At 38.8% G+C, this 26,692-nt stretch overlaps 1 protein-coding gene across 3 annotated transcripts in view; it reads right to left on the bottom strand.

The window, feature by feature from the left end:
- The window catches only part of LOC108715487 (myosin light chain kinase family member 4), a 36,956-nt gene extending 10,505 nt beyond the window's left edge, over positions 1–26,451 (bottom strand). Inside the window, exons 1-5 of one of the 3 annotated variants that reach the window (XM_018260679.2) lie at positions 26,282–26,451; positions 10,492–10,582; positions 9,457–9,883; positions 3,845–4,206; positions 901–1,006 (exon numbers count right to left, since the gene is read on the bottom strand). In XM_018260679.2, coding sequence (XP_018116168.1) covers positions 901–1,006; positions 3,845–4,206; positions 9,457–9,883; positions 10,492–10,582; positions 26,282–26,374 — 1,079 coding nt within the window. In that variant the 5' untranslated portion in view covers positions 26,375–26,451. Of the gene's footprint in view, positions 1–900; positions 1,007–3,844; positions 4,207–9,456; positions 9,884–10,491; positions 10,583–13,664; positions 14,359–26,281 lie in introns of those variants that run through there. The other 2 variants (XM_018260677.2, XM_018260678.2) reach the window with 2 other exon arrangements.
- Between the last annotated feature and the right edge of the window lie 241 nt (positions 26,452–26,692).

Genomic DNA, 26,692 nt, shown 5'->3' with positions numbered 1-26,692 from the left:
TAGTCACAGCTGTCCTTTATTTTCCTGCAGTATCCATACCATGCAAGTATAGGTATGGGATCCGTTATCCAGAAAGCTCCAAATTAGAGGAAGGAAATCTCCCATTTTAATACAATAATTCAAATGTTTAAAAATGATTTCCTTTTGCTCTGTACTAATACAGTACCTTGTACTTTACCCCAACTAAGATTTAACTAATCCTTATTGGAGCCAAAACAATCCTATTGAGTTTAATTAATGTTAAAATTATTTTTTTTAATAGACTTAAGGTAGGGAGAGCCAAATTGCAGAAAGACCTCTTATCCTGAAAACATCTGGTACCGAGCATTCAGATAACAAGTCCCATACCTGTAACTTGATTTAATTATTCATGTAAAAAAAATTGGTTTCTTTGTGCTACTTGACTTTTGCTCAAACTATTTTTGAGCATCCAGAAACAAATATTAATTGGTCTTGAGGGTAGTTGGGGTTATTCTGAGCTTGTAACTGGAAATATACCAAAGTGTTACAAAGTTCTCCCAAGGCGTCAGCCAGACAGACCTTAGTGTAAGAGTTGGGGCAAATGCTTATTTGTTGTCCTGGATACTCATTGGAAGGATATTTATTACAGTATTTTTGAAGCATATGTCACCTTTTAAAAAGCTTATGTGGTACCTGAAGAAATGTTAAAATGTAAATGTGAAAACTCTTTCCCTTAAAGGAATGGTGCCCTTAAATTACAGTAAATGATATGTCCTAAACATGGTTGATCAAGAAAAGCATTTGTACATATAATAGTTGCATTATTATCCAAATCAATCCCAGATTATATTAATTGCATTTTATTCCACTCTTAAAAATATGCTGTACTGTAATCTATTCTCTTGGCAGGCATTATTATTTGGCACATTCTAAACTTACCCTCCTAAGACCTCATGTTGGCTGACAGAATAACATGATGACAAGATTGCTTGTTTAATGCTCACTATCCGATGGTTGAATGGTGCAGGAGGAGGAGGACAGTCATCTAAATGAAGATAATAGATATAAATTAGAGAAGCAACTTTACTTTCTGCTTTTGTTGTTTTTATGAAAACATGAACATATCATCAACTGATAAAGAACAAATATTTTAGCAAAATTGTGTTACATGGATTTGGCAGAAACACCAAATTTGTACATTGCTTATTGCTATAATTGGCTTGGCGCTAATTAAAATATGCCTATCTCCATTTAAAGTGATACAGTAACTGTTATATGAATAAGAAAAGCTGTCAAACTGAAGCCTACCTGCTATATTGCTATTGAATTGTCTGGCATACAAGAGAGATTGTCAGTAAAGCCAGAGTACAGCTTCAGTGATCTCTTTGGAAAATCTCAGATTAACCCCACTGCCAAGTATGAGTGAGAGCCTTAGACAGAGTTGTTAACTTTTCCAATATAAGAAGTAAAGCTGTGGAATGCACTTATTGAGTCTATTTAGGGCATGCAATAGAAACTTTCAGAAAGGCTTAGGCAAATAAGAGGTTCCACGTGTTGATTCTATAATGCTATTTGGACATCCTTCTAGCTACTCCAGAAAAAGTTAAATAGGACTCTTGCCACTCAAATGAGGCCTTACATTTCTATGAAAGGAGGGATTGTTCCAGCTTCACACACACTCAATGATCTAGGACTCTGTGTCTCTTAAAAATGTATTGGATTTAACTTAATGGCAAGGTGTCACTCAGCAGATTTTTTCATTAAATTATAATGTCAGCGAGATAATAGTTACAGACTAATGTAGTACTTACTTTGGCATACCATCTACAGTATACAAGGTTCCTCAAGGTTAGTGTGACAAAATAAACTAGGTAAATAGATAGGATGTGCTAAATAAAAAATATTTCTGATATAGTTAGTTAGCCAAAAATGTAATGTATAAAGTCTGGAGTGACTGGATTTGTAACATAACAGCCAGAACACTTCCTGCTTTTCAGCTCTATAACCCTGAGTCAGTCAGCGACTTGAAGGGGAGCCACATTGTACATTGCTGTTGAGTGAGTTTGTAATTGATCCTCAGCATTCAACTCAGATTCAAAAGCAACAGATATGATCCATGTGGCCCCCCTTCAAGTCTCTGATTACTGCATGGTAACCAGTCAGTGTAAACCAAGAGAGCTGAAAAGCAGGAAGTTGGGTTCTGTTCTATTATGTTAGACATTCAGTCACTCCAGCCTTTATAGATTAAATTTTTGACTAACTAACTATATTAGAAACATTTTTTATTTTGCACAGGCTATCTATTTAGCCAGTTTTTATTTTTACACTGAACAATTCCTTCTTCCCTCAGCCTCCACATCTGGACCCTACAAAACATTGAGTCTAACCCTCTACCCAGCTCAGTGGCGCTTGTCTAATCTTCTAGACAGAGCAACTAAACATATTACTCTTTGCAAGTGATCGTAGCCTACCAGCATGACAGAGTATTCAACTCTGTTTCCTGCATCAGTTTTGATCCAACCTCTTGGATTTCCATCTGTATTGCCGTTCCATGTTTCACCTCCTGCTTGTTCACTAACTTCGCACCCTTGCTCTTTGTCTCTGACCTTGGCCTATTCTAGTTCTTGATTCTACCTCAGTGTGAGGCGGATACCTCGCTAAAGAAGTTATGTGGCCAGTCCTGTTATTACTTTCAGTGCTGTTTTGTTATGGTAGGTTCTAGAAAGATGTTTTCTCATCTTGGTTTAAAACATTGAGTATCCTTGACCTTTACTTAATCAACCCTAATTCATGGGGACCCTTCTCCCCCTTCTTCAATTGTGGTGCTCTCTTACCCATTTGCTCTTTCTTTCCTGGCATATACTTCACCCCTGGGGGCAGATTTACTAAAGAGTGAATTGGCTAATGCTAGCGACAATTCACTATCGTTGGCAACCACATGGAAATCTCCAATTCACTAACAGGCACAGATGCCAATTCGCTAGCCAACAGGACTGTCGATTGCATTCATTCACACTTGCTCTGGCGAATGATCATTACTCCGCATATTCACTAAAGTGTGGATTTTACTGAACGTTACCTCTTTCTCCAGAGTTGACTACACCACCTGAGACCAGGCAAGTGCTAAAAAGAACATCATATCATCACATCATATCTTGTGTGCCGAAAATGCATTAAAGTTCAAGAAACGCTGGCGACTTTTCCTTTTTTTAAGCGGGATTGGCTGCAAAATTCCTAACTTAGACTTTTTTTAGGTAACCGGTTTTCTCCACACATTTTATAACATGTAGAACATTAATTTTACAGTGGGCTCATGTGTATGATATTATATTAACGCTCTTGTCTTTATTGAGGTTCCCTGGACATAAAAAGTGGTAACTTCAAGCATTTGCACCAGCATTTATAAATGCAAATAAACCTAAGCGCAAGATCAGTAGCAAATTTTCGGTAGGCACAAATGAACGCTATCGAATCTTCGCTATGAAGTGCTCGCACAGGCAAAGTAACACTAGCGAAAAGTCACCAGCGTTCGATGCCAAGGACGAACCTTTGCATTTTAGTGAATTAGCATTTGTGCCCGTTTGTGAATTTGCCCCCGGTTCATTGCACCATCTACCCTCTTCTATGAGGGGCGTCCAACAGACCTATCATAGCTTCCACCTACCTATTAAACTAATATGGGGACACAGCTACATCCCTGTACTACTGGGAACCTCCACACCACTAAAAGCTACATCTGCAATTTTCCCACTCGTTTATTAAATGAATAGATCCTTGGTCATTCTGGAACCTGGAAGAACATCTACCTATTTGACAATATTGGGGTTTTGTATATTGCCATCCGTAGAATCAGTTTCAAAATGTAATTTAGCAGGATACTCACCGATTACATGTAAAAAAGATGCCTCAGAATCAACTGACTTCTTCCTAGCTATAACTCCTATGTGATGTTCTTCTGCTCCTTTTCCATGGTCTTCTGTTAGTTGTGCATGGTCTATATCATTAGTCCTTTGCTGTCCGACAGACTTTATATCACCGCTCTCCTGCCTCTTCATGCACTTTGTGTTTTTGTTACACGATGGCTGAACCTTTCCAAGTTTTACACTTAGAGAGGGTTGTTTGTCTTCTGCTATAACTTCCTGGGAAATATCAATGCCATGAAAGGCTAAAGTTTGTTTCACCGTGTCTTTTCCTGGAGTCAATATTTCTGTTTTTTTCACTTTAAGTTGCTCAGCAGTATTTGTACTGCAACAAAAAAAAAATAACCATAATATTTCATTAAATACTAGAATATCACATTCTCAAAGTTTGTTTTATATTGAATGATAACAAAAATTCATGTGTCCATTTAGCTCCTACCCAAGTGCAGAGCTGCACAGTGTGGTTGGCAGCAACTATTTAGAAGAAGGAAACAATAGATTATAGTAAATTAAATTGCATAGATTTACGGGGTTCTGTAAAGAATCAAGTAGTGCTAGCAGGCAAGAAATTGCAAAATCTAGTAAAATCCTGTTTACCTTAAGCATTGAGTAGATAATTACAGTTAAAAAGAAGCATACCATTCCATTTACGAACTCCATGTCAGTACTAACCGGGTTAGCCCCTCCACCCGCTCTCATCAGAAGGACCCTCCCCAGGTCTTTAAAGACCTGCCACACCCACCTACCGGCATCTTTTTTCCTTCTCATTTTGCTCTCATCGAAAATGGTTCTCTTTTAACCTTGGGAAAGCATAGGTCTACCCATAAGGCATCCTAGGGACAGGGGTTTTTTGGTCCATGGGACCTTTTGTTCCCCAGCACTCTGCCTCATAGTCTTCTGTGCTTTAACTTCTGGATCAGGTAAGGCACTGGTGTGCAATGTTTGCTACTCCTGGTCTGCCTGTGTTTCAGTTGCTTTTCTGTATTGCGGTCAGAGCATTCGACGGCAAGTGCTTGTCCCCCCATCCGGTGTGCCCTCCTGACCTGCCCAAAAGGCTTGCAGTGGTGTATGTGGCCCCTACACACCCTTTATTTTTACAGATGTGCGAGGGAGGTGGCAGTTAGAGGGTCAGCCAGTTATTAGGCATAATTAGATAGGGGCCTGAGCCTTACTGCCTTTTAAATGGAGGGCAGGTTCCATGGCCAGCTGCCTCCCTCAGAATTTCCTAAGGTAGAGGTAATTAAAAAAAAAATGTCTGCCTCATGTCCCTCAGACTTTCCTAAGGTAGAGGTAATTAAAAAAAAAAATGTCTGCCTTATGGTGGCAGATGTGGGCTCTGGTAAGATACCAATTATCCAATTTGCCTCTGTGTAACCACAGCAGTTGCTTTTGGTTACCTGCTTCTACAGACAGCAGCTGATTTTAATGAGAGGGTTCCACTGGTAAAGTGACCCCCCCATTGAGCACAATTATGTGATTCCTGTGCAACTGCCAGCTATAGCAAGTGGAGATGGCCCACCCACTCTCTAACTCTGCAGACTGGAACCTGGGTCCAGCAGCCTCTTGTAAGTACTGCTATCAGTAAACTTGTACTGTTGCAGAACTGCAGTGTACTGAGTTCTGGACATTTGCATACTTGAGAACAATAGCCCTAACGAATGCTGCTATTTGTTCTGTAAGGTGATGTGCTGCGGCTTTTGCTTTGCTCTCCAGTATTGCTCTCGTGGAACCAGTAGCCCTTATGAATGCATACCTGGGCTGGCTGGCTGCTAGGCTTTGATATATGGTATGCTTGCTCTAAACAGCAGCTAATCCAAACTATGTATAACATGTTGCTGTGATTGTATCTTTGCTTTGTGGGATCTAATACACTTACATCTGAATGTCTTATAGTGCAAATGCATTCTCCTGTGTTAAGGTATTACTTAATTCATTAAATATGGAATTGTATCAGGTTAATGTTCTCCCTGTGCTAGGTGAGTTTACATATTGTTTCTGATACACACAGCAGGAGTGCCTCAAGCCTGTCTGCTATATGGATTACAGGTATTAATTACACAACACAATGTTTGGGGCCCTTCTCTGCAAGTTTTGTGTGGCATTACTGGAGGGCCAAAGCAGTTTTCTTCTTATTCCTGTCAAATAGGCAGTATTATTCAATATCCATAGCTGGAGCTCTGGGGTTGGTCAATATACTCTGCCAGAGAGCATTATCTCTGGGTCCTCAACAGAGGCCTATGTAATAATCTGCCATGGTAATGCATGTGGGTTAATACATGCTAGCACCATGGCTCTACATCCTGTTGGGGGTCTCTAAAGGATCACTTATGGTGGCTCTATATAAGACTAGGTTGTCTAATCATCTGAGGAATATGTTTATCCTAAGAAAACCAATACCTTCAGAATGAATGCTTAACCAATGGTTAACTGTGTGTATGGGCCATCTGCATATATGTGCATGGGGGTCTGGATGTGTATGATTATACTGTCTTTTCTTGGCTGAAATAACCCTATATACATTGTGCCCAGGCCCAGACTGGTAATCTGTGGGTTCTGGCTAATGCCAGAGGGGCTGCCTTAGGATGCTATAGAAAGTCACTATTTAGTGGGCTGGTGGGGAGCTGATTGTACCCCTCTGTACAGTGGAGTAACTAGATGTTACCGGGCCCCACAGCAAATTGATTTTAGGGCCCCCAGCATGTCCAGAGGTTCACCTGTTGAAAATTCAGCATTATTTTGCCCTCATGGGGCCCCTATGCCTCCTGGCCCCCCCTGCAGCTGCAGGGTCTGCTTCTTCAGTAGTTACGCCCATGTCTGTACTTGGAAGTCCAGACCTGATTGTGCCCTTAGCTGGATAGCTTCTTAGTCCCTACTAAGAGCTGTAGGTGGTGACTGCCACACAGAATTATGACGCATACTACTAATAAACTTACTGTCATGACACACACCTCACACCCCTCTTGATGACCCTTGTTCAGTCACCAGGGTTGCGTAACTATAAGTTTGATTGTTATTAAATCTTACCCATTTAAGATCTCCTGGCAGTTAGATTGCCATGTTATAAAACATGATGGGTAAAGGCTGAACATTACTGTTTTAGTCATACTGCCGGCAAAGCAGAACATCACTGTGGCCCAAGAGCCAGGTTTCTGCTCTGTGTCTAGAAGACAGACTTAGAGTCAGTTTGTCCAGTGTCCAGTCTCCTAGTCATGGTGTATCCATGTTTCCAGATGGGTACTGATTTAGACTGCAAATGATGGAAGCATCTAGTGAGTGTTGATTCTTCCCTCTACTTATGTCTGTGTCCTCCTGAACCACCAGTATTCAATCTGCATCCTCACGGTTACATACCTATGGCTTCTACCCATTCTATTGCCTCACGACATAATGTCTTAAGGACTGTCTTGAAGATTATTTCAGTCTTGCGTTACTTGAGGTGTGTGCACTTCTCCTACTTCTATTTCATTGGTGCATAACTGGGGAAATGAAGTCATCGGTACCGAAATTGTCCCAGTGCATTGTGCATAGTTCACCTGACCCAGTGTGCATAGTTCACCTGACCCAGTGTGCATAGTCCACCTGACCCGGTAGGTCTGGTTCACCTTTCCCGGTCGGATGGTTGACCTTTCCCATTAGGTCTAGTTTACTGGACCTAGTACCTGACCTGGCAGGTTTCGGTCATCCGACCAGGAGGTTCATTCATCTAACACAGTAGATCTAGTAGGTGGATTGGAAGCCTTCTGATGCTTACTCGAACATCCTTATGATCAGTCCAGTCAAGTGCTTGAGCAATTGATGCCTATGCACATCTTCTGCACGCCCAATGGTGGGCAGCCAGGTGCTCGAGGTAAGAGGATTCAGCTACCTCTAATATAGTCAATGTGTGGATCATACTGACACACAAGGCATATGGCCGCAGGGTTAACCCCTGCCATTTTAATAATGCAGAACATTGAGGAAGTTCATATGATATAGGATGGTTGAATTTCCTACATGTACACATGTTCCTTTACAGGAGGGAGGAAATCGGATTGGTCTCATGAGACCCTGAGTATCTCTCCAGGTTACTCTACAACCTGTCTCTGTGGCTCTTGTGACTATCATAGTATTGCCTGGGTTATTTTATTCTAAATCTGAAATCCTCTAGGGGATTGTGCATTTTTATGCCCGGCACTTTTGTTTATATTCTAAACAGGCCACACATACAAAGAGGTCTGTTTGGGATTCTAACTCCTACCAAGTGGGTTTTTTTACAGGTGCCTTACAAATCTGCACTGAAACTAAGCATACATGTGATAGATGCTTTCTGGTGAGTAGAAGAGTAAGTATTTCAAACTGTTGAGTTTGCCAGGTGAAGGGAGGTCTTCATCCCTCTCTCTCTCTCTTTTCTTCTGGAAGAGTCAAGCTGTTATGGAATTCACCTTGTCCTCCCACTGACGCTGGGCTAACGTCTCTTTCTCTGGGGTATAGAGCCTATGCTATAAGACTATTCTTATCCCTGTAACTTATTCTAGAGTTTTCACCTGGAATCTTTGCCCTAATAAAAAGAACATATTTTATTGCTGTATTTGGCCTCTTTTGAAGCATGACATCAGACCACATGTTGGTTTATCAAAAGGGTTCCATTCTACCAGCTAGCTCATTACAAAACAGTGTGGAAATGTTACCTGAATAGATCTAAATAGACTGTATAAGCGGCACAGTGACAACATAGTACAGGTATGGGATCTGTTATCCAGAAAGCTCTGAATTATGGAACTTGATCCAAAATAAGAATAATTTATTCATATTGGAGGCAAAACCAGCCTATTGGGTTTATTGAATGTTTCAATGATTTACTTGTATACTTAAAGGGATACTGTCATGGATGGTTTTTTTTTCCCAAAATGCATCAGTTAATAGAGCTGCTCCAGCAGAATTCTGCACTGAAATACATTTCTCAAAAGAGCAGACATATTGCCAGTTTCCCAGCTGCCTCCAGTTATGTGACTTGTGCTCTGATAAACTTCAGTCACTCTATTGCTGTACTGCAAGTTGAAGTGATATCACCCCCCCCCCAGCAGCTTAACAACAGAGTGATGGGAAGGTAACCAGATTGCAGCTCACTGACAGCTCCCTGGTAGATCTAAGAACAGCACTCAATAGTAAAATTCCAAGTCCCACTGAGACACATTTAGTTACATTGAGTAGGAGAAACAACAGCCTGCCAGAAAGCAGTTCCATCATAAAGTGCTGGCTCTTTCTGAAAGCACATGACCAGGCAAAGTGACCTGAGATAGCTGCCTACACACCAATATAACAATTAAAAACAATACACTTGGGTTAGGAATTAAATTATATATTGTAGAGTGAATTATATGCAGTGTAAGTAAAAATTACACTATAAAAATCATGACAGAATCCCTTTAAGGCATGAAGATCCAAATTATGGAAAGATCCTTTATCCAGAAAACCTCAGATCCTGAGCATTCTGGATAACAGGTCCCATGCCTGTATAGTTAACCTGCAAAATAACTGTTGATATAATATATTTGGTAATATTTATAAATCCCACAATATAGTCATGTTTTGGTACCTTATAACTTGTTCTTTACTAGGTTGTTTGAGTTTTAACTGCGAACCAGATTTGTTGATGGATGCAGCACTATGATTTTCCTCCTTTGTTCCTGAATAATGGTCCTTCTGCCTAGTGCTCTGCTCTGTTAGTTGATTGGTTGCAGCCTGGTTTTTTTGACAGGTGCTCTGCTCTGTTAGTTGATTGGTCACAGCCTGGTCCTTTTGTCTGGTGCTCTGCTCTATGACTTGATTGGTCGTAGTTTGGTTGTACTGGGATGCCACCCCAAATTGTTCCTTCTCCATCTTCTGCACACATGTTTTGGAGCCTTGTGCATTTTCACAATATTTAGATGCTTCTTGTGTTGATACTGTGGAATCTAATTTGATTGTTGTACTCTGTGCAGCTTTTTGGCTCAGATCTTCAAGAGCACTGCTTCTTTTGCTATCTGTAACATTAATATATATTACATATAGTAGAAGAAAAAGCAAACTTTACACTTAGCAATACAGAATACAAGCTTATTTAAACTACAGATGGGCATTTTAGGAAGAACTACTTCTCATGTTTTATGCTTTTTTCCCTTTTTCAGAACCTCACTGTTTTAAATACATTTCTACAGTGATTGCCTACTACCTGCATGAACCTTTTGACCTTGTAGGATCTGTTGTGTAAACATATATGTCAGTTATCAATGCCCCTCTATGTACAACCCTGTGTTGTCTTAGTCTTTTGCCTGGCCCATCCTGTCACCTTATTATTGCTATTTTATATAACATCCCATGCTCAGTCAGTGACTCAAGCAAGTAGGTCTCCAGTTATCCAGCTGCTTTATTTAAAGGTAGTCAAAAAAGGTAAGTTATGTTATTTCTTTTGTAGTGAGGTATTTATTTAAAGTGAAATTGTATAAGCCTGGTATCTGCTGAATATCTAGTTCAAGGGACACTACTGTGATGGCAGCTCAGTTAGAGCTGGTAGTTTTCATCTATTTTCTTATGAGTAATAAGAGAACTATATATTGCTAAAGCGAGATTTTTAGGGATGAAAAACTCTTACCTTCAGTTACTTTCTGTGCCTCAGCCTGACCCACTCCTCTGTTAAGTCCAGGCTTTGTTTTAACTTCTTTCTCTTCAGATTTATCTTTGGCCTAGCAAAGTGTTAGAGAAAACAGTAATGGAAAATCATACTCAAAAACCCCTTTTTGATATATTTGCATTTGGTTTTATGCATCTCAAATTATTAGGCAGCTCTGGGAAGTCTTCTGTCACTAAATATCTATTTCTTCTTATAAAATAATATATTGAAAACGGCTATAGAGTCATTTGTGTTGTCTTTTTCAAGGCTTTCTTGTCTATTAAACCTGAATGACCAACATATTAATTGCTTAATCCTGCAGTCATGTAAAAATGTGAATTAGATTGGATCTTGGACCACTGGGGTCAAGATGTTTAGTTACAAAGATTTGCCAACCAAAATGGCAGAACTGCTGCTTTGTGAGAGAAAGAAGACCTAGGCCCCTGAAAATATTAAAGACTATAAAGCTTTCCGAATTTTTTTTCTCCCCTTTTCCAAACACTTGACATTGTTATAAAACAACAACGTACACAATTTTTATTTTCTTAGTACCTCCAATCTGCAGTGAAGAACCAAGTTTAGTTATTGCACCTTAATGCTCAATAATATACATTTTATTAAAGTACAGGTATGGGATCTGTTATCCGGAAACCCATTATCCAGAAAGTTCCGAATTACGGAAAGGCCGTCTCCCATAGACTCCATTATAATCAAATAATTCAAATTTTAAAAATGATTTCCTTTTTCTCTGTAATAATAAAACAGTACCTTGTACTTGATCCCAACTAAGATATAATTAATCCTTATTGGAAGCAAAACCAGCCTATTGGGTGTATTCAATGTTTACATGATTTTCTAGTAGACTTAAGGTGGGAAGATCCAAATTACAGAAAGACCCGTTATCCGGAAAGCCCTAGGTCCTGAGCATTCTGGATAATAGGTCCCATACCTGTATTTCTTTTTATGTCAGTACTGTTTGTATAGATATTTTTTTTCATTTAATCTTGTTTAAAAGCAAGTTCAGCTATCAAAGAGAATGTATGGGCACAAGAACCATTGTGAATAGCATTTGGATTGGATTTGGCACATCCATTTTTTTATACTTTTCACTGCACCATGTAATAGTAAATTACCCTATAGAACTTAGAGAATATGCTTTTTACTAACAACCATGCATATACCAATACATGCATATTTTTATACTGTAGATCTCTTTGCAACAACAGGTTTCCCCAAAGCCTCTGAAGTCTGCTGGATGGTCTAATTTCCCGTGCAGTGCACTTGGATCAGTTTTATTGTTTTAGTTTTTAGTTCACAATTTGGCAAAATCCCAAAGTTTGCAAGATTTGGAATTCTTTGTTTCAGCTGATTCTGTACCCTAAGGATCTGGAAATCTGAGGGAAAAACATATTTGTTGACTGATGATGCTGTTGTGGTGATTGTGCTCTTATTTACATATGTAAATTACGGTTTGGCTTCAGTTTACATTCGTCAACCTTTCATGTGGCCAATACAAAAATTGATATGTGCATAACTAATGTTTTTTTCTTATGGCGGTTGTTTTGATGGTATGAGTTTATTGATTCTTCAGAGCGGAGTACCAAAGAGAAACATGTTATCTCTAATAAACAAATTGGGGTTTTTTTCCCTTTGGAAGCAGGCGTTTTAGAGAAAAAATAGTGTTTGCTGTTAAATTTGGAAACTATTAGACAAAAACATTGAAAAGCATTTGTATTTTCATTTGCACTTATTCTCTGATTTTACATGTACGTCAAAATTAAATTTTGAAAGGGAGGGCTTTTATACAGTGGGTTAGTTAAAATCTTTCATATTTTATTTCTTTAGTTCAGATTTTTTTTATTTAAATATTGTAAATATAGATTTTCCTACTAATTGCTATTATTTCTACTTGTTCATCAAAGTGCAATTCTATGTAGTTTAATAAGTCAATATATCATTAAGATGATTAGAGCAGGTACTGTATGTCTAACCAGTGTCTTTCCAGCTCCCAGCATCTGCTCCAGCAGGGGACAATGATTGCTAGATCAATGATAGGTGGAGTTCTGCAAATTACAGAACCCCCTGATAGAGTTTTGCAGGGGTGTCCAAAGTGTGCTTTTAGCTGATCATGAATTACAGGCACATGTAAAATGTGCAAGCAAAGGTTACAAAGCACCCTTTTTTTGCTCTTTTTAAATGTTTCCCAATTTTTGTCACTACACTGCATCCATAGGGGGAGTTAAGTGTGCATCAGCCAGAATGCCTCGTAGCTTGTGCATCATTCAAACATGCTCACAGCACTGCCCTCTGCACCAGCATTCCCATGGATGCAAGTGAAACATGGATGGCCCTAACTAGGCCAATTTTGTTCCCCTTGCACATATGCCATTAGTAAATAATGCTTGATGTCTGTGTTTTATTCCTGGAAACAATAATAACTGAAAAATATTGTACCTGTTACCAACACACAATTTCACTAATTTTCACTCCAAAGTAGACCATAAATACACATCTCATATAAACAAAAACTCAAAATAGCAGAAATGTTTTATAATAAAATAATACAGTCTAAAAAATAAATTCTCTTTTCCCATTAAGCACAAGAAAAATAATTGATATAAATAAACCAATGCCTGGATTTTCAAAATTCTTCCTGAATGAACTACTGTTTTAATAAGTCAAATGGAAAAAGGACAGTAAATGCTATTTTAATAAACCTTCTAAAATTCACTGTAGTGAATAAATATACAAATCAAGTTAAGTAAGGCGAAATAAAAAAAGAATATGCACGTCTTTTCATTGAAGGGTAAGATGGAGAGACTCCGCATTTGACATATAAGATATTAACTTGCAAATCCATAAGTCTCTAAATACGGCGTTACCCATGTGCTTGATGACTTGTCACAGGGTTGACTTTTTAGTGGCATCTATTTGGCAAAGACAAAAGTGAGTGAGCCTAGAGAAAACACCAAATACATTCACTTAAAATAACAAGGACATTTGGTACTTTATACTAAAAGTATTAATGTTAGCTCTAAATAACTATAGATTTTTGAACTGCAGTTAACAAATGCCTGCCATGCTTGTATATAGAGAGCTTCACACAATACACCTTGATTTCATATCAGCAAAACCGTAAACAGTTCAGAACTGACCTCATCTTTTGACTCCTTTTTCCATGGTACAGTACCCTTTAGAATAAAGTCTACAATTTTGGAGTTCCTAAGAGTACTCCCCACAAAGGCCACCACCTTTTCCATCGTGGACACCATCCTTTCTAGACTGTCTAACTTCTCTTTGTGGATCACAGAATCCTCGTGTATAGATTTTAGCAGTCTTATTAATTCTGAGCAAGAACTGTGTCCAGGACTCTGAATAATCTCAATGTTTTCAGGAAGAATTTGTTGACTGGGCCCACGTAATACTGCCAGCATGTCCATTCCTTTTTCCAACATGTCCATGTTGTGATGCACATTTTCCAGTTTTCCCATAACATCTTCCTGAAAATGTAAAAGCTTGTCCATTTTCTCATTTAGCAGATTCAACTTTTTCTCCACGTTGCTGACCCCTCCTGGAGACCTGTTTACGGATTTCGATTTTTCAAATTTATTCTCATACATTTTAGCCAAACAAGTTGCTAACGAGTCTTCCTTACTCATTTTTCCTCCCAAGCCAATTCAGAGTGTCGGCCTTAATGCATGTAATCTTTTGTCTAATTCCTGTTCTGTATCGAGGCTTTATAGTCAATCTGCAACTCTACGCTGGAAGTTATAGATGGATGGGCGTCACATTCTTGACTGCAAGCAGATTAAAGTTACACTATCGGCCTCTGCACTGCAAGACCTCTAAACAACTGGCTAAACTTGGCATATAACATTTTTTTGGGGGGGGTCTGTTGACGTCACTGAGACATTTTAAATTCTTTCCTGAGAGGCTGTTGATTGATAAGCATGTTAAGAATTGACAAGGCTAAAAGCTGAAATGTTTAGAGGAACTAGTCAAAGCTCTCCAAAATCTCATCTTTAACACCCCTGACATCTTCCCTGTCACAAACAAACAAGTTAAACTGACATTATACCATTTTCAAATTAGGCAGGCAGTCTCTTGATGCATGGGAAAAAATAACTTATTTTTTATTGGAAACAGCCTTATTAAAGAAAGAACAACATGTGTCTCGAACTGAAAAGCTTGTCAAATTGGCTGTCACTTGTGGTTAAAAATAGATGACAATGTCAAGGGTATGAGCCATACAAATATCTGGCGCTCGGACATCTTTGTAAACTGAAACGTTTCACTGCCTTTGTGTTCTGTGCATTTTTAAAAGGCCAGGCAATTACACAGGCCATTCTCTTCTCTCATAACAATCTCAACCAAAGAAGAAATAAAATGAAAGTTTAGCAAGTTTAATGTAATTTAAATATGGTATGTAATAATGTGAAGAGGTTAGTGACAAGAGCCTTTAGAGCCAATATGCATTTTTCTTGTGTATAGTACTTGATTTGAAGCTTAAGTAATACTGTTGTAGAATGGTTACCACCTACTTTATCAAAGCTAGCTTTAGAGAAGATGGAGAAAGGCTGGCACTAAAAAAAAGTTTTTCTTTATTATTCAGTTGTGCTATGTCTGATAGGTGTTTTTAGTATTTATATCAGGTATTTATTCCCCCTCTGACCTAGCGATGCTGTGATACTGGTCAGTGGGATGCTCTGTCCTACACCAATCAAGAGTAAAGATTGCCATAAACTGGGTGATCTTTCATTGACAGATTGGCCTGTGGCCACAGCTGACGGATACAGGTAGAAATACATGTGCATGACCACCTAGACTAGCTGTAATGATCTAGACTAGAATCCAAGGAAAGGGTTGCTAGCATAGTTAGTTCCAGTCTTCACCATAGCTCTTTTGGGCCCACCAGGGAACCTACTCATTTCAGAGGTCAGAGTGTAAACATTGTAAAGACCAGGCAAAACTTAACCAAAAACAGGCAAGGCTGTGAGGTAGGTGGCAAGATTCAAGTTTAAATGGTAAGGCAACAACAAATACCAGCAAACCACACAAACAGGCTTGGGCAGGATCTATGTAGGGTATTAATATTTGAAAATGACATCACAACCCAACGTAACAAACCAGATGCAGATAAAAAAGAGCAATTGCACCATGACACAAATGCAAGAATATGAGAAAGGCAAGACGAGTGCAAGCATGCATGCCAACGAGAACACGACTGCCAGCCGCACATTCTAAGGTAAGGTCTCCTTTTCACTTCCTCATCTGCCAATGAAGTAAACACCTACTAACATGGTGGACTGATAGATTATATTTCAAAGATCATTTGCATTTTGACAGGATTGCACTATAGTCTGTCAAAAACATTCACCTCAAACTTGGCATACTTGTCTAGATGATTGCACAGTATCATTTAAATCTGCCAACTTTCCTGACCAAAAGTGGCCATTTATGGCCATCTTTTATCATGGTTTTTGTGATATCGTTTTTATCACAAGTGTGGGATCTGTTATCTGGAAACCGTTATCCAGAAAGACCCGATTTACAGAAAGGCCACCTCCCATAGACTCCATTTTAACCAAATCCACTTTTTACAAATGATTTCCTATTTGACTGCAATGATAAAACAGTAACTTAAACATGATCCATACTAATATATAATTAATCCTTATTGGAAGCAGAACCAGCCTATTGAGTTTATTTAATGTTTAATAGTCAACTTAAGGTATGAAGATCCAAATTACAGAAAGATCTCTTATCCAGAAAGACCCAGGTCCCGAGCATTCTGGATAACAGGTCCCATACCTGCACTAAATTACACTGTGTGCATTGCATGTAATTTGTTCTACCATTTAAAATGGTATTTTATGTTTTTTTGCTGTAATATTGGTTTGTAGGCAGCCATCACAGGTCATTGTGCCTGGACATGTGCTTTCAGAAAGAGCCAGCACTTCACAATGGAACTGCTTTCAGATAAGCTATTGTTTCTCTTACTCAATGTAAATGAAGGGGTCATGACTTGGATTATAACTGCTATTGTACTGTTCTCCTATCTTCCCTTCCCATTGTTCTGTTGGCAGGCTGCTGGGGGAAAGGGAGGGGGGTGATATTTCTCCAATTTGCAGTGCATGACTGAGGGCACCTGAGAAACTGACATGTCTAGTTATGTTTGCTATTTTTTAAAATGGGTTTCAATGGAGGATCCTGCTGAAGGAGTGCTAATAAATTATGCATTTTGGAAAAAAAAACATGTTTTCCCATGACAAAATCCCTTTAAGATTTCTGAATATTGTGTGAAGTGCACAGAAGTGTGCTTTCTTTTGTATCAGGGAAGATGTTCACTTTGTAACAATTACTGTTAGCATTCATTCTATAAAAGGAGAACCAAACCCTTTATATAAAAATCCCCTACCCTACATAGATCCTGCTCCCCCCAGCCTAGGTGTTACCCTCGGTAAATGCCCCGAACTCTTTACTTACCCCTCGTTGCAGTTTCATCGCATTGGAGTTCACGGGCACTATCTTCTTCTCTTCGGGTCTTCTTCCAGCGCTTCTGTAATTTCTGTGACTTTCAAAGCATGTGCAGTGGTTAAAAAATCGGTAGACGCCTCCAACTGCGCATGCGCCGATACAGCACTTATTTCATGAAGATTACCAAAGAGAAGAAGATGGTGCCAGTGAACTCCGATGCGCTGAATCTACAATGAGGGGTTAGGGGCATTTTCCCGAGGGTAAGACTTAGGCTGGGGGGGGAGCAGGGAATTGTTCAAGTCTAGGAAGCAAAAGGGAACATATACCCTACCTTAAAGCAGTAAGGTGAGAGCCCTACTGTTTGGCTCAAGGCTGGCCCGGGCAGGACACCAAACGTTATTTTACTGAAGCATCTCTTTACAATACCTGTCTACTTGAATCACATAATGGGAAAGTAGCTTTAAAAAAAAAAAAAGCTTCCTGCTTCAGTAAAAGAAGCATTTACTGTGGTGTCCAGCCCTCATCCAAGTAGGCCAGGTGTGTAAAAACTGCTAATTTCATGAAATCTAAAAGTATAAGAGCACTTTGAGCAATTTTACTTTGTTATTTGCAGGGTGTATGTCCCTTTTGGATCTTCCAGCTCTAGTTGCAATAACTAATCACGTGTAGCCAGATTATCACAGATCAGGTACTATTATCACTTTGGAATTCTCTTGCATTAATTCACCCTAGAGAGTTGCAAAAAGCCTTTGTTAAGTAACACTGCGTTAGAAACACAACCTTGATGTTGCTGCACTACAAAGGCTTTCACCCTTGATAGTACAGGTATGTTGCATTATGTAGTTCAACACAATGTAAAGTATGGTTGAGCATTAGTCAAATGATACCCAAACTTTGTTGGGCAACAAATCTTGTGTGTGCCCCTGCACTTTATAATAATAGCCATAAACAGAAAGCAAGAACATAGTTCTGTGTTTCTCTACATTTGTGTTTCTGCTGAGGTCCTCCAGATCCAATCATAATTAAGTTTCACCATAATTGTACTGGTCTACAGGCCATGCTAACTATAAAACCGTCAAATTCTGCTTTCTGAGTAGCAAGTAAATATATTAAACATTACTGACCTGCCCCTTTCTTTAAAAAAATATGGGCTCGCCCCCATATTTTGGCCGAATAGCTAGAGTTTGCTGCCAGAACAGTCTACTGTACCTACAATGCAAAAATGAGTTGGCAACTTGAGAACCTGGAAAAATAATACATGCCTCAAACAAAATCCCACATATTGTGACTGCTTTTCTTATACCTAATTAACTTCAAAATAACAAAGGTATTAATGTATTTTGTATTAATCTGAATCTGAAGAGGGGGGTGCGGGTCCAGGTGCATTTGTTTACTATCCGTGATTTTCCATTGCTGATTTAAGTTTTTGGAAAAGGGGAATGTCTTCTGTCTGGGGTCAAAGGAGAGGAGCTAACCCATACGTAGCGGACACGGAGATGGCCAGGGTAATAGGTGGAACTGTTTAGCCAGCTGAGCCAATAATGACTGTTGCCAGAGGTTCAAGTACCTTGGATCAGTACAGATGATAACATGAAAAATGATATCAAAAATAATATAATAGCAGCAGCTAGTATAAGATACTTAGTTCTGCAAAAAGTTTTTAAAATGTGCATCTCTAACTTAAAACTGGATATTTACCATGCAATGTAAAGACTAGTAATAACCTATAGCATAGAAATCAGAATAATGACATGGCTGGCCAAACACAGGCTAATAAAACCTGCTGACCAACACTTTGCAGACCGAGTCAGCAACTAGCAGACCCAGGTATGAGAATCTACCATTGGCTGAAGATCCGTTTAGGTGAGGCATATTATTAGAGAGGAAAAGGAAATAATCTTTGAAATTTTGGATTATTTTAATAAAATGGAGTCTATGGCAGATCACCTTTCCATAGTTTGGAACTTTCTGTATAACGGGTTTCCAGATAAATGATCCCATACCTGCAGTATGTTGTGTTATTTTCTGTAACACATGAGGTTCAAATGCATTTATTTACTTTGCCTTAGCTTAGCCTCCTTATGTCTATCATAGACAACATTAAGGTTGAGGCACACATGGAGATTATTTTCCTCCTGTCTATGCTAATGCAGGGCTGGACTTAGGGGTAACAGAAGAGGCTCGTGTTTAGGGCGCAAATGTGAGGGGGTGCTAGAAACATACCTCTTCTGCCTAATTCAGGCCCTGGAAATACCAGCAGTTGTAACAATTTCCCAGACTCTTCTACTTCTACTCTCCTACTTCTACTCGTTTGTGCGCATGCTCACACAAGGAAGGGGGGACACGTATCGGTTGCCTGGGGCACCCATTTAACTTGACACCCTGATTGCAGGCAACTAATCTCTTGAAAATGCTTTCCGCCAGTAATAATATAAATGGGGCAAAAGAGGTACATCTCTGTAAACTCTGGCAATAATAACCAGCAATAATATAAACTCTGGTGAAAGAGGTAAATCTCTGTAAACTTTGCACTTAAGTGAATTTGCGGAATAACGATCGTTCGCCTGAGTGAAAATGTGCCTGGTGAATAGGGCTCGAATCTGCGCTACATGACGGTCTCTTTCACTAGCGAACTGTCCTCTAAGCCTGTTAGTAAATTGGCGATGTGCCTGCGAATTGGATTTCTGGTGAATTTTCGCTAGGGATTTGCCCTTTAGTAAATCACCCCTATGGGAGATGGCCTTCCCGTAATTTGGAATGTTCTGGATACTGGGTTTCCGGATAACAGATCCCATACCTGTACAGAAGTGGTCACTTAGACTTTTTGGAAGTATTTTAGTGAAAAATGATGTCGCTGGATTACTAGTTACAGTGCAGGTTTCAAATGGAATGGTAGTCCAGAAACCCATGCAATTTTTATTAGCTGGGCATGCTTCCCCTATTATGAAGCGTATTTCAAGCTGGCTGCCTCCTCTTACTTACAGATTTGTCTTCTAAGTACTTGTTTATGAATATTTAAACTTACAGGTTGTGCCACACATGATGAGCATTGATTATTGAGAGGGGGAACAGAAGCTATTAGCAAAAGTGAAATTGGATAAGGTTTCTTCTGTGACTAAAATGTAAGCAGCACAGTGAGCATCTCAACAAGAATGTACACCTAATCCTTTTATAGACGTGAAATAAGTAAACATGTCCAATAAGCTAATTATAGAAAGAAACTGATGGGATGTCACAAAGAAGAGATTTTCCAGCAAATGGACCAGTGATGTCAAACACGTGCAGAAGACATTTATAAAGAAGAAATAAAATAATGTACTAAAATAAACACATCAGGACATATTTACAAATCCTGCTGCAATGTTTAAGGAACACAAAGAGGGTTATTTGCTAAAAGCCGAGTTTTTCTGATTATTTAGATTAAAAAAGTCCAACCAAACTAGAATCCATGATTGGACCTTATTTATTATTTAAAAATCACAATTTAATTGGATCAGGGGAAAACTCTCTATAAAATCTGAGGTTTCTAAGGTTTTTCCCAAATCATACTATTTTTTTTCAGGCTTTTTCCAAAAAACTAATTCCGGTGCAGACCACAGAAACTTCCAAATAGGATAGGGACCTCTCCCATTAACTTATATACAACTACGGCAGGTCTGAGATGGCAGATTTTCAGATTCTGGCTTTTTGCAGCATCGGACTTTAATAAGTCCCGGAAAAATTCAAGTTTTAAAAAAAAAAAATGACAAATTCGAGTTTTGCACCAAAAAACCCGACCGAACTTTAGTAAATTACCTCCAAAGTGTCACATTTTAATAAATTACATTGAAGTTTTGTTTTCATTTTTCTGGCTTTTAGGCAAATTGGGAAATTTTTGATCTAGCCTTGCTACTATTGCCAGCAATAGTGTTAGGGTGCAAACCAATTGCATTCGCCAGCAAATTATGCAAAAGGAGCCCTAGAAGTATCATTTCCTCCAGGCAGTTTTTAATCCCTGCGCTTTCTTGTTTATGTGTATAGACCACTTTCTAATCTTTATCACATGAGACCAGTGGTGTAACTAGATATTATAGGGCCCCACAGCAAATTAATTCTAGGGCCCCTAAAATATCCAGAGGTTGTTTTTTACCAATACATTTTGAAATTGCTCATTTAGGGCTTTATGGGGCCCCCTATACCCCCTGCAGCCACCGGGTCTGCTTCCTCTATAGTTACGCCCCTGCATGAGACTTACTTGAGGCATTAATGAAAGTATTCTAGCTCCCAACTCTAAAAATGGCAGTGTGTCCTTATGAGCCGTGTGCAGTCTTGTATTTCATTAAAAATTGACTACAAGCCAAATTTGTGCAGTCAGTTCCAACTGGTATTCACTTACAGAAGCAATTAGTATGAACTTGAAAACTGATAAAGTGGCAAGAAACATATTGGAGGTTAATCTAAAATCTGGTTTATTAGGGTTGGACAAAACAGAACCTTTTTCTTTTTCATTTTTTAGGACATGCTTGAGAGTTATTTTACAAACCCTAAATAAAAATAGTCCATAAGATAAAGTGCATCAACACATTACTCTTATTCAGAAAATAATGAATATGTTGGGGATTTCCTTATCTGAGAAGGATCTTGGATTTTTCGTAGATAACAAGTCATCTAGTTCTGGGCAGTGTCATTCTGTGGCTGCTAAAGCAAATAAAGTTCTGTCTTCCATACAAAAGGGCATTGACTCAAGGGATGACAACATCATTTTGCCTATTTATATGTCCCTGGTAAGGCCTTATCTGGAGTATGAAGTTTAGTTTTGGGCCCCAGTCCTTAAGAAGGATATTAATGTGCTGAAGACAGTGCAGATGTGTGCAACTAAGCCTGGATGAAAGATTTAAATTATGAGGGTAGACTGTCAAGGTTGGGGTTGTGTTCTCTGGGGAAAAAAAGACACTTGAGAGGGGACATGATTATTCTTTATAAGTACATAACAGAGCATTATAGGGAGATATAGGGAGATCATCACACCCTTTAGACTAGAGGAAAATAACTTTTATTTGAAGCAATGTAGGTGGTTCTTCACAGTGAGGACAGTGTGAGAGAGAAAGAAAGAGAGCGAGATAATTTCAGGGAAAAAAACACTATAGTCAATTGTCATGTTTTGGTCGAGGAAGGTCTAACTAAATTATAAGTACCAAAGGGAGGCTTAAGTGAAAACAAATTTAAAATCCTCTGCCCTAAATAGACTTTAGAACTAAAAGAGTTCCAGTTTCCCTGTAATGCTGTGCTTGCTTAGAATTTTTTCCTGGCATCAGATGGCTGTAGCACCCTTTCATCAGTATAGCATATATGTGAAATCATAGAGGTCATTACAAGCCCTGACTGGTTGATAAGACAGACATTACAGTTGTCTTTCATTCTTCTGTCACTGTTTCATTTATTAGTCTTGAAAAGTGATTGGCCCTAAAGGGGAATGCAGCATGGCAAGGTAAGAATGAAGTCTTGCTATTAGTGCGAGCCCTGTTATTTTCTGATGAATATTTTTAGGGTTGAGTATGAGTGAGTTCATACAGATGCAGCCACTTTGGTTTGTCTGTTTGACACAGAATAACTAAACACAGATATCCCATTTATCTCATTTAACACAGAAAACTGTGACACAACATCCCATCTAATTAAAGCATTCACCATTGTGAACAATGGTGCTTTGGTATGCTAATGAAAAGGTTAAATGCATTAAATGAGTTAAGATAACTTTAGATAACACAGTTTCTTCAATTAACTCTGAGTCATGACGCATTTAACTCACAAATCCAAGTGGCTTCATCTGTATGTACTTTGTCAAATATTGGCTGTTTGCCTACACAACTGAGTTCCAATGATTTTTATATATTTTACATTCATGTTAAACACACATGATAAGAATTCATGATTTATGGATACAAGAATGTCCATAAAAAAGGGAGTTAGGCCCAGGTCCTAACTTTTGATTATATACAGTATACTACCCTGGATACTTTTTCTTTTGACTGCAAATGCCAATATAGTTTAACATGTTATTAATCATTAAGGTATGCTGGGAGATGTAGTCCAGAATTTACCGCAGATAAAACATTTCCCCAGCTCAGGTCTAATAGTCTATTAAAATGCTAAACAATCCTCCAATGAGAATCCCTGGCTGTATGTGCTATGCTACTAGAGCTTGAGCTTTAAACACATTTAAACCACCATTCTGTTCACCTCCGAATGAGTGAAAAATGCTTAATATCATGAAGCTAAAATTACACAATTGTATCCAAACATAACTTAATGGTAAGATGTAGGGCTTGTAAACAGGGTTCTCACTGGAGAATTCTCTTTGCGTCTTTTACGAGAACTATGGGGCATAGTTGGATACGCTTACAGAGAGTTTAGATGCCCTTTAAGTCAGAAGCTTCACTTCATACTGTACATGCTTTCCTATTTATGCTGCCATTGGGTCATGCTAGTTATCTGACAATGACACAATGCTTTCACTGAATTAACTTGATGGATATACATCATCATCATCATCTCTTCTGCCAAATGGCAGTTCAGCAAGCACATCTACAGCAATAACTTAAAAATCCTTTTATTTGTGCAAAATTAATGCTTTGGTCACATTTTCAGGCCTTTATCAAGATATCAAGAGTATAAAGTATTTATATTTATACTATATTTATACTATATATAGACAGTGGCCTAACTACCGGGGGAGCAGGGGGTGCGATTGGGCCAGGGTCCGCACCTCCTCAGGGCCCCCGGCAGCTCACGCCACTGTTCTAATGCGGCCGTTTCTAGCCGTACGGAGGGGGCGGGGCCCGGCTGCACGACCCGCGCCAGGGCCCGCCCCCTCTAGTTACGGCTCTGTATATAGAATACTTGCTTGGCCCCAGAGGGTTATTGTTTCACTTCCCAATATCATTCCTGCATAAGAGGCCTAAACTCTATTCATGTAATGAAATCTTGTTCTGCGCAATAGAAAAGTTAATGGGCTCCTTATAACCATGGAAGTTTGAACTTTATAGTGTTTAAAATAATTGTCTAACTGAAAGTAACGGGATGAAGAATATGTGAAAATGGAACGCCTACCATGGAATCCACGTGTAAGTGATTATGTGTGTAGATTGCATTGCTATGATATATTTACAGGTTTAGGACATCCTATGCTTTGCAGATTGTGCTTTTTGCTTTCTCCCTATAGTTTTATCAACTGACAGGTCTATACATTTACATCTCCATGGTCAGCCCTACATCATGCTCCTCCCTCCATGCCCTGCTATGCCACCTGCAAAATAAACACCATATTCACATTCTGATGTGCTCATTTTCAATATCTTTATAGCAAATGGCTAGTAGTAATTAGTCCTGATATGTATGTGAAGCATATATAAAAAATTGAGTCAATTATGGAGCTCTGTTATCCTTGACAGCAAAAATATTGTCCATTGACTTGAATGTGTTGCGCGAGTTTTCACCGTTACACAAATTGTTCCATGGTTTTGCAAATTTTTTGGCGAGATGGGAAAGATTCGCTCATCACTGTATTAAACCTAAAGATATTTGTAACAAGTTTCAAGTTACTCAGGAGATTAGGAGATATCCACAGAGCAAGTAAGACCATCTAAAGCCTCTTGTACTCGGCACCTTGCATCTTGTTCAGCAAATCAGAAGCATCTGACAAGTTGGCACAAAAACACAAGTACCTGTATGAACAGAATTTGGATGGATGCAATTCTGCATATATTTTTGTACTTTGGGCTTCTAATTTTCATTTGCTAGGCTAATGGTGTTCCACATTGTCACTAGATTGCATAAAAAGACTATTAATGGAAATCTGTCTTACATCAGTTAAGAGCAATGCTTCTTTGAAGAAACATCTAAGAGATGATCAACCGAGAATAATTACAAAATGAGGGCCAAACTCTCTTCATTTTCTTTTTGTTCAATCTTTGATACATTAATAAACTTGGCTTTTTACTAAAACATGCTTTTCAGTATATTTTTTGCTGCAATACATATAATGATAAATGTAATTAAACAATGCAGACAATAGTGTTTGAATGCACCCAGGCCCAGCCGCTGCTAGTTGTGCCAGTGGTTCTATTATTTACACCCCTTGGCAGGGAAGAATCCCTTATTGGCCATGGGATAGTATGACTATTTACTGTCTGTTTCTGGGAAAGAGCACAAGCCTCTTCTTCTTTGGGTTCAACTGGTTACCATGAGTGGATGTCTATCTCCACAGAAGCAAGATAGAAATGGTCTAGTAGTTAAGTGACATGTAATTAATAACTGCAGAATCACTGTCTAAATTTCCCACACTATGGAGCTTGTGCCATATCCATACTTTGAAGTTGCAGTGTAGTGTAATATTTACAAGCAAAAACTGCAGTTCTCCTCATAGGTAGATAACAGACATAGCATGAGAAGGATGACCCTTTTGCGTCTGCTATTACATTTGAAAAGCATACTCCAGAAAAGCTTACTTTTATTGATTAAACATTGATTTATGAATCCTGAATGACTTCCAGAAATCTGAACTTGATAAATGCAAATTTGATAACATAGGCCCAACTGGCCAATCTATTTAATCAATTTCATACTTTCTGTACAGGCAACCAAGGGCCCATGTCTGGTGCTGCAGCCTGGGGGAAGGGCACACTCGTCCCTCTATAGTAAAAATAAAAACAAAAATAAAAAAAGCCAGGTGACAGGTATGGAAGGGGTGGCTTACAGACCCATGGAGACTCCTAAATCTCAGGGAGCATGCTCAGTAGCGCTGAATATTCTACAGCTGGTGAGAAATAACTAATTATCAACTGGTACTTGAAAAACTGTAAAATACAGTAAACGGAAAGCAACCGCAAAAACACTTTTAAAAGCAGACATGTATACAAAGCCAAGAAACAGTAAATATATTGTATTCAATAGCATTGAAATAAATAACATGAACAATACCTGCCATAACTTTAAATATCTCTACATGAACCTTTGACAAGCTTAAGTTTCAGTCAAGACAGTAAAAAGTACAGTAGCAATCAATAACTTCTGAATTGCTTTTTCTGTAGAGGGTTGGTTCATTTTACAGCTATATTCCCCAAACATTAGCTTAGATTCACTATGTTTAAAATAGAAACTACTGACAGAAATGTATCACAATGTATCATTTTGTATTGTACTAGATGAGTGGCCGCTTTCTTATCCTACACAGAAGGATCTCTAACATTTCCCCTGATTTTGTTCCAAAATTTGCTAACCCATTAAACACAATGCTGTTTCAGGGTGCAGACATTACCGCAAATCTCTTTATGTAATCAGAGACGCTAAATCCTCCCGTAGCCAGTCGAATAGACCTGTGGAGTGTTGATCCTTGATATAACGTTCCCATTTCTCCTTATGGCAGCCGCCCAACAAGCCAAAAATCCTTTGAGAAATAGAAAGGACTCAATCCTCAGTGGGTCTAGCACAACAGTATTTAGTTGATAGCCAAGGAATGTCATTATCAGACTGCACACTTGGCATCCTCGCCATTTCACCGCCTTATCTCTGGCAAAGGGAAATATCTGCCTCTTTGCTTGCAGCTTCCTGCCACTGAGATAATGGTGCTGCAGGTCAAGGGCTCAAGCAATCCATAGGAATACTTGTTTTCTAATCATTTAGCCGTTTTTCTACTCAAAAGATAATCCTTTTAAGGTGCTCTTATGGG

This window comes from Xenopus laevis, chromosome 4S (assembly GCF_017654675.1).
Source record: "Xenopus laevis strain J_2021 chromosome 4S, Xenopus_laevis_v10.1, whole genome shotgun sequence".
Taxonomy (NCBI): Eukaryota; Metazoa; Chordata; class Amphibia; order Anura; family Pipidae; genus Xenopus; species Xenopus laevis.
This window is presented reverse-complemented; position numbering and strand designations above follow the sequence as displayed.